We start from the raw sequence: 12,908 nt of genomic DNA on the forward strand, positions 1-12,908 counted from the left end.
TGGGAGTAAAGCAGCAAAACCACCAGAGGGAAACAGCAGAGAGGGAAGTGTGTAATGCTAGGAAGCTCTGCTACAGAGGATGCTTACAAAGAGGGATGACACGACAGGGAAGGCACATCAGCAGAAGGCTGGCCACAAAACCAAAAGATCCACAGAAAAAAATGTTATTGGCAAAAACACATGCACACGAACGCACACATGCACACTCCCACATCATGCACAGAAACATGCACATGCCATGCACACAGTTACCGGTGCAGATATACATACATACATACAACCATGCCCATGGGTGACAGCTTGGTTGCCCCTACAAAAACTCATATCAGACTCCAGAAAGGACAAGAGGACAGAAAACATCAACTATATAAGCAGCTTACAGTAAAAGGATTGAGTGGGGTGGTTATGCCTTGCTGAAGGTACATAAAAGCCAGAGGCTTGTTTAGGTTAAATTAAACCATTTAAAAACTCACTTACAGTGTACTCTGAGAGGTGCTTCCAAAAACAAGAGCTAATAACCCCAAGGCCTAGCTACAGCCGGAAGGTCAAACTATACTGTGACTTTATGTCCTATAACTGGCAGTGGCCTAACAGTTTTTAATTCAATGAAAATTTAACAAAACACCGCTCCAAAGGTGTTCCCATCAAAGGTGCTTATGAATGACTAAGAAGAGAGCAATAACTAAAAAGCCAGGAGGGAGATCAAAGTTTCCTGGCAAACAAGGACCACTGCAGAGGACAAACTCGTCAGCATGCTTAATCCTAACAGACCTCAAATAAGACCAGGACAGTGCCTGTTAGGTGTGCAGAGATCACAGCAAGTCAAATCTGTGGTATCTGAGGTAGGATATGTTAATGGTAAGAACACTCAAGTAGCCAGGGATTGGAGACAGAGTGGTAGAGGATAGGGAAGCATACTGTATGTTAAAAGCAGTGGGCCAGTGAGGAACTACAGATGAAGGCAATAAAAGAAGACATTAGTAAGTGTTAAAGCAGGAAAAGCTTTAAAGAAATATATATATCATAGGTGGGGACCCTGAGGCCCTGGAACAGGAAAGTACACATCTTGCAGAAGCAGGCAAATTGTCCAGCTCTGGAGCTCAGCAGCAACCTAAGGTAAGTTTCTTACCTTCCCTCTGAAAGCTTACTCAATTCATTAATCAACTATTTGCTGAATGCCCCATAAGGCATACACACCATGTATATGTGTTAAGCACAAAACAGATAAAACACTTGCCCCACAGAGCAATTACACTTCCCCCACAGAGCATATTAGTGTGAGATGGATAATAACAAGAAAAGTATCTATGATGTCACATGCTGACAAATATTCTGATAAAACAAAGAAAGATAAAAATCTAGAAAGCAGCTTCTAAAAGATTACACAAGGTTCTACAGCCAGTGCCCACCTAAGGATGAAATAGATGGAGCCAGATGGCTAACGAGGGTAAAAAGGAAGGTCACTGTAGAAGATACTTAAAAGGAAAAGCAAAGACCGGGGGGCAGAGCTATGGTGTGGCCACGCTAGAGATAGTATGCTGAGGGAAACTGACCGAGCAACAAGTATTCAGTTTTTTACATTTTTATCTTGAGTAGCAGGATACTGCATAGAAGGGATCAAAACAGTGGTATCAGTGATCCATGGGTAACAATGGCAGTTACACCTCACACAGGTCCTGCTCTAAGGATTTTATGCAATTCACTCAGTACTCTGACAGAAAGGTTAAACAATTTGCTCAAGGTTACAAAGCTAGGAAGTGGTACAGCTGCTGTGCCACTCAAACAAGCAGGCCTGAGTCTGCACTACCTCAGTTTTATAACACCTTACAATTTAATGAATCACTCTGTGTCCAGAAAACCTAAGAGAGTAAGAGTGGGGATCAAATTAGAAGAGTTTAAAAGCTCACCAGATAGCTTGGACAGGGACTTTAGGTTGCAGTTTCTGGGAAATGGTCTGGTGTTGTAAACAGGTGGCAAGGCTTCTTAGGAGATGCATGCAGCCTATGAGAGGCACCAAGGTGACTTTAGACAGGCATAAGGATTGTTCTGGCACGGACTGTGGTTATATCTTGGAGTGAATCAACCTATTTGGTATTAAAGTGAAATAAACAACTAGAAGCAGGAGATTGGAGATCAGAAGGGAGGACAGACAGCATTGGAGATGGGAGTCATGGAAGATGTCAAAGGAAACTGATGTGAAAACTACATGGGATCACATGGGAGGGGAATGATGACAAGAGAAGGCCAAACTGGGCAAACCAGTCAAAATCATGTTTCTCACAAGGTAAAATTCAGACAGCCACTGTGAACTGCCTGCTCCACCACATGTCTGGCAACGCAGCTCAAAGGGTAGCCCTCCTGCCTGTGAACCTCACTATTCTTCAGCTGACTGGATCTATGGATGCAGATCTTGATTTGCCAATTAGACTGTGAGCAAGTCAGACCCACTGCTGGCTCCCCTGGACCCTGGCAGAGGGCTTACCCAAAACATGTGAACAACTCCTACTTGCTGAACGCATGGCCAGTGCTCCGGCTGCAGCCTCCCGCTCAATCCAAAGGCAGTATGACCTCATCAATTCCTTTGTCACCCCGCAAATCCTATTCTAAACTGACAGGCCGCACTCGCTGGGCCAGCCTTTCACTACCTTCGGTTAGTGATGGATTACAGTGGGAACTGAGCCACTTCCAAGGCTGGGAGTCTAGTTTGAGCCAGCAGAGTGGGCACCCTAATAGTGACTGGCATACAAGAGTCAACAACCCACCCAACACAGGACATCTCTGCATCTGGCAATAAGGTACATGCAAGCATGCAAGATGGCAAATCAAATTCCTACCATGAGCAACCCAAATCCACTGGATGATACTACTTGACATGTATCGCTGTCAACAGGTTGCCACTTGCCATTTATTTCTACAACGTTCATTGTTACTGTAAAACCACATTCTGATAAGCTACATGACACTTCATCCACGGGTAATTTGGTGGAGACTTGGGCGGTTTCTTGGCTTTTTCCAAACAAACAAAACAGGCAGAGTTCAGGGCGTTGAGGTGTCCCTGCCCACACCTCTCCCGCCAGAAGGCGAGGCGATGGCTTCGGGCCCACCGCCCAAGGGGCTTCGTTACCAGGCAGACAGCACCCTACGTTCATGACGCCTGGGCTCCGGGCCCGGCCCCCACTGCACAAAGGCCGCGACTCCGCGTGGCCCAGCCCGCCTAGCGCGCCGCGCCCCGCCCCGAGCCCCGGCCTGTGGCCTCGCCCGGGAGGGGTGGGGGTGGAAGGAGGGAAGGAAAGGGCGCAGCCTCTCCAGGCCGCAGCGCCCGCCGCCCGCGGGGCGCCCATCGCGCCCCGCACCTACCTGTGGCGCCCGCGACCTGCCCGAGCCGCCCGCAGCCCGACCACAGCCGGTCGACCCTCACCGACCCCGGCGCCGCCACAACCCGCGAAGGCCCTTGCAAAGCGCTCGGCTCTTGAGACCCGCTGCCGCGCGGGCGAGCGGAAGGCGGGCCTTGGCGGAGGGCTACCAATCACGGCGCACAGCCTCCGCGCATTGGGGGAGCCGGGAGCGGGCTGAGACAGCCGCCAATCGGCAGCGCGAGGCGCGCGCGGCCCAATTGCGAGGCGCTATGGAGACCGGGTGGGCGGGACCAGCCGCAAGCCTGGCACAGCTAACGGCTGTCGCTCGGGGTGGGGCTGAGCTGCGGCCGCGGGGCGCGCCGGGAGAGAGGCGCGTAGAGGCTGCCGGGAGCCGGGGAGCGCGGGAGTGCGAGGGACGCTGGGAGCTCACCTATGAGCTGGCCTCTGTTGAGCTCAATAGTCACTTTTGAGTTTGCGAATGACAATGGACCTCCAGCTCTGGGTCGTCCCAAGGACTATGTTGGAGGTACACCCATCCCAGAAAGTCAACGGACAAGATGCGCGATGCGGAGGACAGGAAAGGAGTTTTACTCGCAGTGTCATCACACCAGGAAGGACAAAGGTCTGATGACTAAAAATCTGTTCGCTGTGCTTACAGCATCCTCCGTGTCAAAAAAGGAAGGAGAAGCAGAGCCGATTGGGGGTCCTTTTAGTTTGGGGTGGACCTTAGGTAGGCCTTGCAGACTTGTGTCAGTGCCAAAGACCATAAAGAGACTTAAGCTGTTCAAGACTCATCAGACACCCGTGGTAGCAGTATGAGACTTAGAAAAATTCTTTAGGCCGGGCGTGGTGGCGCACGCCTTTAATCCCAGCACTCGGGAGGCAGAGGCAGGTGGATTTCTGAGTTCGAGGCCAGCCTGGTCTACAAAGTGAGTTCCAGGACAGCCAGGGCTATACAGAGAAACCCTGTCTCGAAAAACCAAAAAAAATTCTTTAGGACAGAAGTGACTCAGAAACAAAATGAAGTTACCCAGGTCTGTTCCTGAGCCCTTCAAATCCCGAACCCACAAACCATTACTTCATTGCTATAAGCCCGGGACTAAGGTGGGGATAAGTTATATTCATACTATCCAGAACCTCAAATAGTTTAGCTTTCCTTTAGGTTCTCATTCAAGTCAATAAATGTAATAAAAATTTTATAGAAAACTGTCTGCCGTTAGGCAAACACTTCAGTAATTGCTGCTGGACATGAAAAGTGGATGCTAAAAACAGGACTAAAGGGTAAAACATGTTGAAGAACTCAAGGTCTCAGCACACTTGCGTTAATGCTAAAAGCACTGAGCTATATCCCTACTGTTGGGGAGATTGCATCTATTTTAACAAAACAGAAAAGTTTCTCCCCCAAATTCTTAGAAATTGCAAATGGCCGGTCAGTGGTGGCCCATGCCTTTAATCCCTGCACTTGGGAGGCAGAAGCAGGTGGATTTCTGAGTTTGAAGTCAGCCTGATCTACAGAGTGAGTTCCAGGACAGCCAGGGCTACACAGAGAAACCCTATCTAAAACAAAAAGAAAGGCCTGGCCTGGAGAGATGGCTCAGCAGTTAAGAACACTGACTGCTCTTCCAGAGGTACTGAGTTCAATTCCCAGTAACCACATGATGGCTCACAACCATCTGTAGTGGGATCTCATGCCCTCTTCTGGTGTGTCTGAAGACAGCTACAGTGCACTCATAAATAAAATAAATAAATCTTTAAAAAAGAAAAGGCCACCAGCTGTAAGAGGCACAGAGGTCTGTGTGCTTACAGGTAAGCATCAAGGGACCCTGGAATAGGTGCTTCTTCAAGGGAAGGAGCCAAAGAGAGGAGAGGTCAAAGAGTCCATGGCAGAAAGATTTTTGTAGGAATCAGAAGCTAAAGGAAGGGAAGACATGAGGTGAAGAGATTTAGTTAGGGGTGGGGTGAAAAGAGCTGATAGAAGCTACAGGTACTGAGTGAGCCTGGGGGCCTAGAGGTGCTTTGGTATGCTAGGAACCACAGCCATTTGTCCTGACAACCACCAGAGTCCTGAGTACCTTCAAACCTTTAGGAAAAGCCCAATGCACACTGGGAAGAACTAACATGGGAATGAATGTTAAAGTCAGCACCAAACTCTTGAGTGCTGAGATTAAAGGCATGTACCACCACCGCTTGATTTTAAGGTTTTGTTTTGTTTTTAATGTGCATTGGTGCTTTGCCTGCATGTACATCTTTCAATGTTATGAAGGTCCCAGATCCCCTGGAACTGGAGTTACAGATAACTGTGAGCTGCCATGTGAGTTCTGGGAACCAAACTCTGGCCCTCTGGAAGAGCAGCCAGTGCTCTTAGGTTGTTTTTTAAAGAAACAACCTGTGTTTCAGTGTTTAGCCTACATGTAGGTATGAGCACCAGGTGCTTGCCTAGAACTTGTGAGTTGAGTACAGGGGACCAGATTTACTGAAACCAGAGTTGCACCAGTGAGTAAACACCATATAGGGGCTAGGGACCAAACCCAGGTCTTCTGCAAGAGCAACTAGTGTTCCTTTTTTTTTTTTTTTTTTTTTGGAAGGGGATGGAGAATTGGGAGAAGGGGCAGAGGGGGAGGGAAATAGGGAGAAGGGAGGAAGGAAAATGTGAGGGGAAGGGGGAAGTGAAGGGTCACAATTAGTGTTCTTAACAGAAGAGCCATCTCTGTAGCCCATGATGCTATTTTTTATTTTAATTTGTATTTTATTGTTATGTGTACGGATGTTTTGCCTGTGTGTATGTCTGTGTACTATGTGCATGCCTGCTGCCTCTGGAAGCCAAAAGAGGGTGTTGGCTTCCCTCTTAATTGGAATTATAGATGGTTGAGTGCCACCACGTGGATGCTGGGAACTGAACTCAGTTTCCTTGAAGAGTAGCCAGTGTTCTTATCCTTGCAGCCCCTGCTACTCCCACCATGATGCTTTGTTTTTTTAAAGGGTCACTTTAAAAAAAAATTATTTATTTCATGTATATGAGTACACTGTAGCTGTGTCTTCAGACACACCAGAAGAGGGCATCAGATTCCCATTACAGGTGGTTGTGAGCTATCATGTAGTTGCTGGGAATTGAACTCAGGACCTCTGGAACAGCAGTCAGTGTTCTTAACCGCTGAGCCATCTCTCTAGCCCCCATGATGCTATTTTTAAAATAGATAACAAATGCTCTGGCCATAGCTTACCATCATTGATCCTAATACTGGGTCTTAAAATGCAGCATGCCCTACTAAGTAATAGTCTTTAACTATTTGATAGCTTCCCAGTTCTTCGGGGTACTACAAAACACAATTACAGTGTTAGCATATGTGTATTTTCTCTCCTGCCTTTTCCTACTAAGATAGGTTCATTGCCCAAGGTCATTTGCTAAAACGTAACATTCTGTAAAGGGCTTTTTTTTTTTAACATTTATTTACTTACTGTATGCTTACGTATGTTTGTGGGTCCTGTGTCCAGTGGTTTACATGTCGAGTTCAGAGGACAATTTTGTGGAATAAGTTCTCTATTTCTACCTTGTGGGTTCTGAGAATCCATTTCAAATAATTACACTTGGCAGCAGGTGCAGAACCATCTAGTCAGCCCAAAAAAGACTTTTTGGTGTGTGTGTAAAATTCAATTCAGAAGATATTTTATGGGGCTGGAGAGATGGCTCAGCGGTTAAGAACACTTGACTGTTCTTCCAGAGGTCCTGAGTTTAATTCCAACAACCACATGGTGGCTCACAACTATCTGTAGTGGGATCCAATGCCCTCTTCTGGTGTGTCTGAAGACATTGACAGTATACTCATATAAATAAATCTTTAAAAAGAAGAAGGGGACTGGTGAGATGGCTCAGCGGTTAAGAGCACTGACTGATCTTCTGGAGGTCCTGAGTTCAAATCCCAGTAACCACATGGTGGCTCACAACCTCCCATAATGAGATCTGAAGACAGCTACAGTGTACTTACATATAATAAATAAATAAATAAAATCTTTTTAATTAAAGAAGAAGAATTTATTGAGTTGGTTCTTCTTTTTTTTTTTTTTTTTTTTTTTTTTTTGGTTTTTTCAAGACAGGGTTTCTCTGTGTATCTCACTCTATACCAGGCTGGCCAGGCTGGCCTTGAACTCAGAAACCTGCCTGTTTCTGCCTCCCAAGTGCTGGGATTAAAGGCATGCGCCACCACTGCCAAGCTGCAGCAGGCACTCTTATAAGCACAGCTTGTCTTTGTTTTGGCTTCAGGTCTCTGCTTCCTCACCTGTGTGGTAACTAAGGGACCAGAAAGCTCTTTTGAGCAGGGTGCCTCACAGGTAAAGCTGTATTACTTTCCTCATGCTACCACAACACACACAGTGGTAATAAATACCTTATTCAGAAGAATATTTGCCTTACTTGGGGTTTGGTTTTGATTACAGTTTTAGTTTTATGAGACAGGATCTCACTAAGTAGCTCAGACTTTCTTTTTCTTTTCTTGTTTTGAGTCAGGGTTTCTCTGTGTAGCCCTGGCTGTCCTGGAACTCACTATGTAGACCAGACTGGCCTCAAACTCAAGAGATCCACCTGTCTCTGCCTCCTGAGTGCTGGGATTAAAGGCGTGCGCCACAGTTGCCTGGCTTGGTCTCAAACTTTGTGTAATCATCCTGTCTCAGTCTCTGGAGTGCTAGGATCATAAGCATACATCACTACATTTGGCTTGTTTTCCTTTTTGGAGATGGCTGAGGTCTGACTGCAGTGTCAGGGCTGCTAGACAAGCACTGGCACTGAACTAGATGCCCACCAATATAGGAGATACTTTTAGAGCTTTGGAGCCTGGGTGTCAGGATGGAGGTGGCAGCAAGGCTGGGCTCCCTCTACAAGCTCCAGGTGCACCTTGACTGCTGTAGGACTCCAGCATACATGGACTCGTATCTGCATGTGTCCTATTACATAAGTCACAACTGCCCAGCCTGGTCTACAGAGTAAGTTCTAGGACAGCCAATGCTACACAGAGAAACTGTCTAGAAAAAAACCAAAGAAACAAAAACAAAAAATAAACAAGTCCCGAGATTTGAATAGCAAAGAATGACTTTAGATTATCATCATCACCTCTACAAAGCCCATCTCCAGACAGTCTTACTCTGCAGGACTGGGATGAGGATTTCCTTTTTGGGAGGATAAAACTTAGTCCATAAGAGAAGCTACACTTTTGGGTCACCTCTTCCACAGGAAGCCACCGAGAAGCTCCAGGCCGACTTGGGGCAAAGGACTCTATGACCAGGGTTTGGAAAGCATTCCCTGGCTGCACAGCAGGACAGACACAGACTAGACATATGAGGGGTTCCCATGAGAGTAGGAACCAGTATAGAACAAGGGTGCAGGATCTACAACCTGTGGGGCCCAGCGAGTGTGGCACTCGGTATCTCTTTCTTCTTAGGCCTAGGTGACGTGCTTTGTCACCCCTTCAACCTTAGTTTGAATCAAGCAGTATTTCTCTTGGACCCCAGAGGATAGTAGAGACAGGAAGGGTAAATTCAGGCTCTTGCTCTTCCCTAGAGGGACCAGCAACTAATCACATTCAGTCTGGAATACCCAGTTCAGAACCATCCTGGCTCACTACTCCAAAATACTGAGACAGGTGGCTGAAGAGGTACAAGGAGCCTTAGCTATGGGCTTGTAGCTGGTAGGGCAGAGGAGCATGGTTCCCTAGGTCTAGGGTAAAAGACACCCCCTTGACCTCTCTCTACCTCCCCAATCCTACCATCCTCTCATTATCTCTTCTTCTAGGGCCTCCTTATGAACCAAAGGATCCTAGGAACTTTGATGACTCCCCGGTGGTGGCAGCTCACTCTGTAGTCACAAACAGGTGCTCTCACACCCAGGACAGACAGGCAGACGGATGGCTTGACCTGCAGGCATCCATCAGTGCTCCAGAGCTTATGTAAAAATAAAGATTCTCAAGTGGGCATCTGACCCACCATGACAGTTCCAGTTCTGACTGTTGCCACCACACAAAGGAAGAAAACCCTGAAACACCGTTAACTTGTAGTGAGTTGTTAACTTGTAGTGAGTTGTTAACTTGTAGTGAGTTGTTGTTTTAAACTCAGTTATGTTATATGAATATTTTGGTTTTAATCCCAGGTGTGGGATAAAAGGTTGTTTCGAAGCAGGTGATTATGATTTGCCTCATGCACTGGCAGGGGCGTAATTTTTGCCAGTTTCAGATAGTTTAACTCCGGGGACTCTGGAGAGGGTACAAATAAGAGACCCCAGAGAGGGCCTGAGGAGGCTGCTGCTCCTGGTTGCTGATGTTGCTGTTTAATGAGAAGTTGGAAATATCCTAACAATGAAGATTGGACCTGACCCAAGGAACTCAATGCCCCTATCAGTAGTAAGTAGCCAAAAGAGGTCCATGCCCACCCTCTCTCCCCTCTAACCATCTTTCTCTCATCTACTAAGTTGGGAGGTTGAAAGGGATTAGGGTACAATAAGGATGGAAGGGAGTAAGATATATAAGAACCCAATAAAATAGTTTTTTTAAAAAAAAGCCAACACTCATTACAACTTCAAAGATTTATTATCAACTGCACATTCAAGTTCACATTCCTATGGTGTATACCATAACAAGGGCAATGGGAGATGGAAGGGACTGGTTGAACCACTGGTTGAGATGGTCTTGCTCAGAACCCACAATCCTGGGCGAGCAGGGGTCTAAGAGATCCCAGGGTCCACACTACAGGACTGAGAAAATGCACACAGGGTCCTTGTATATGAAGAACCACTGAACACACATGAACACAAACAAATACAGGATCTCCAGTTTCTGTAAAGAGTCTGCTTTTGTTACCCGTCCATGGATGAGACCCACTGCCCAAACATGTGAGGTGAGAGGCATGATCCTACTCATGAGTCAGGTGCACACAGTGGTAGTAAGTAGGGTTGAGCAACAGGTCTGTGTGTTCACATACGGCATACCCAGGCCTGAATCACACCTAGTATTTAACTCTGTCGTTCTCCATTGGTACAAAGAGAAACCCTGAGCTGAGTATGAGGACACAGATCAGAATGACCTGGTCCTAGGGATGCTGGCTGAGCCAGACATGCAGGGTGGCCATGAAAGGTTCCTGTCCACGCTGGCCCTTCAGGACAGCATCCTAGGAACCTGGCAGGGGCTAACTCTGTAGTGTGAACTCATAGGTGTTGGTCTCCCAGCGAGAGGTGTCTTTGTCCAGCATGCTTCGTTCAGTGAAGGTCACGTGGCCATTTGCATCCACAAGGATGATGGTGTTGGTTCTGAAAGAAAGCATCCTTTAGCCCCAGCCCCACGTTTTAGCATCATGGCTGGGACCAGACCTGAGGTAGGAAGGGTACCCATCATACCCAAGGTCTGAGCTAGCTACTCAGCTCTGGCATCAGGTGGGCTATTTAAATAATAGCCTCAAGTTTGAAGACATGAGGGGTTCACCAGAGGCATCTGGGCCCTTGGCCAGCACATAGTGGGAGAGTCCTACTACTGCTGCTCTAAAACACTTCAGCTTGGCCTGACCTTTTTCTATAGCAAGACCCATTTCACAGGTTGGGCGGTAGTAGCACACTCCTTTAATCCCAGCATTCAGGAAGCAGAGGCAGGTGAATCTCTGAGTTGGAGGCCAGCCAGGTCTACATAGCAAGTTCCAGGATGGTCAGGCCTATACAGAAACTCTCTCTCAAAAAACCAAAAAGGAAAACAAAAACAAAACAACAACAAAAAAGGAAAAAAATATCAATTTACCACATTCCTTACAGGGTGGTCCCAGATCCGACCCCACCAGCAGTACACCAGGCCCCCAGATATCTGGTCATGTTTGAATGTTCAAGAACAAGAAGTTAAGCTCTCAACTACTTGAGGTACATGGTCTGTTCACCTAGAATTCTCCTGTATCTCCTTCTTCCTCCACGGGCCCAGGCTAAGTCAGCTGGCTCCCTTGCTTGTTCCTTCTAGCCCATCCTGAGTAGGTTCTCATGCGTGAGCTCCTGCCCTTCAAAAGAGCTGGCACACAAAAGAAAGACCAGCTCATAGCTGCCATCCAGCATGTAAATCACAGGCTCTGGAAAATCAGTGCCAGGGCATCTGCCAACCAATATCTGCCAGCAGAAGCATCCCAAATGCCATCTCTGGCTTCTATGAACAGGTGAGGCAGCCAGAAGCCCCACCTAGGATACAATGGCAGCTTCAGGAGGCCAGAGCTCTGACCCATCTGACCTATGCACCTTACCTAAAGGATCTGATCAACCTACAGTTAAGTCTGAAGAGACACTCTGGAATGCACTGAGTCAGGGGTGGTGCCTAGCCATGGCCAGCTGTATTGTGGGGGCTACCCAACAGGAAGGGAACGTGCCCAGCAGTCCCAACCCTGATTACCTGGTGCCATAGGTGGCACAGCGGACACACACAGCTGCATACTTGTTCAGCATTGGCTGTACATACTCCTGTCCCTGGTCCTCAATGGCTGGGTCTGGCAGCTGTCTAGAAGAACAGAGGGCCAGAGAAGCTGTTAGTCCTTACTGCCTGTCTGTAGCTTATGTATATGGGGACCCCTATATGCCATGCTAGCTGCCTGAGATTCGCGAGGAGCCCTGTGGGGAGAGGAATCTTAGGCTTATTCATAACTTTCCTACTTGGCTTCTTCTACTTGGCCACCCTTCCACTCCAACACTAAACCTAGGCATCCAGATGGCACATACACTCTCTATTGTGTCTTAGTGGTGCCCTGTGGGCATTTGGTGATACACAAGAACCCACTGAAACCCTGAGACTCACCAACCAGCACAACTTGTACCATGACTATAGTTATCAATAAGAAAAGCCAAAGCCATAATTGGCCTGCTCAAGTGATTGAGGACCATGTGGGCACATGGCTGAGCAAAGTGGCATGGTGGACATCCGGATTCTGACCTAGATGGCTAAGGCCCAAGGGCCCAGAGTCTGAGGGTGCCCCATGAAGAAGGCTATGGGCATGGAAGAGGGTGTGTGTGGGGGGTGTTTGTTCCTTCCAGGGACAGGTGTGCTTTTGCCTACTGCCTAGCTTCAAGGTCACTGGAGACAGGGCATAGCAAACAATGTCAAACCCTGTTCTGACTGGCTTCTGGATTCTTTGGCTCTTCTCCCTAAGGTTTGCTGAGCACAGGCCCCTGGCTGCACCATCTCTTATTATCCAGAGCCCCACTGGACATCCTGTATGCTTCCCCAAGATGAATAGGATTGAGTCTTAAGTGCGTAGAGGAACATGTCAGGTAAGGCATTCCTACAGTTGATGAGTCAATCTGTTTGCCAATCGTCCCAGACCTTGAAGGTAGCAGAGCCTGCCTTCTTCCCTGCTCTAGACCAGTGCGGCTGCCCCAGAGGGTCTTGCTCACTTACGCCTCCTCATTGTTGAGGACATCTAGGAGCTGAGTGACAAGGACGTCCTTAGGGAGTGCTTCGCTCTTTTCCACTACTTCCATGAAGAGTTGTTTGCCAAAGCACAGCTTCTTCCAAGGCGTCTCCAGCAGGGCATTGCTTAGCCCATAGGTTCCTATAG

General features: G+C 47.6%; 2 protein-coding genes across 9 annotated transcripts in view; both read right to left on the minus strand.

The window, feature by feature from the left end:
• Positions 1–3,486, minus strand: part of Dgcr8 (DGCR8 microprocessor complex subunit) — a 34,210-nt gene extending 30,724 nt beyond the window's left edge. The window contains exons 1-2 of one of the 4 annotated variants that reach the window (XM_085832057.1): positions 3,358–3,486; positions 1,908–2,001 (exon numbers count right to left, since the gene is read on the minus strand). The gene's annotated coding sequence lies outside the window, so the exon portion shown is untranslated. Of the gene's footprint in view, positions 1–1,907; positions 2,085–3,357 lie in introns of all 4 variants that reach the window. The other 3 variants (XM_029470338.2, XM_021185281.3, XM_029470340.2) reach the window with 3 other exon arrangements.
• Positions 3,487–9,906: 6,420 nt separating this feature from the next.
• Positions 9,907–12,908, minus strand: part of Tango2 (transport and golgi organization 2 homolog) — a 44,082-nt gene continuing 41,080 nt past the window's right edge. For all 5 annotated transcript variants that reach the window (XM_021184738.3, XM_021184736.3, XM_021184735.3 and 2 more), the window contains exons 7-9: positions 12,749–12,902; positions 11,750–11,854; positions 9,907–10,641 (exon numbers count right to left, since the gene is read on the minus strand). In XM_021184738.3, the coding sequence (XP_021040397.1) occupies positions 10,521–10,641; positions 11,750–11,854; positions 12,749–12,902 (380 nt within the window). In that variant the 3' untranslated portion in view covers positions 9,907–10,520. The remainder of the gene's footprint in view (positions 10,642–11,749; positions 11,855–12,748; positions 12,903–12,908) is intronic.

This window comes from Mus caroli, unplaced genomic scaffold (assembly GCF_978045245.1).
Source record: "Mus caroli unplaced genomic scaffold, Mus_caroli_1 scaffold_17, whole genome shotgun sequence".
In the NCBI taxonomy this organism is placed as follows: domain Eukaryota; kingdom Metazoa; phylum Chordata; class Mammalia; order Rodentia; family Muridae; genus Mus; species Mus caroli.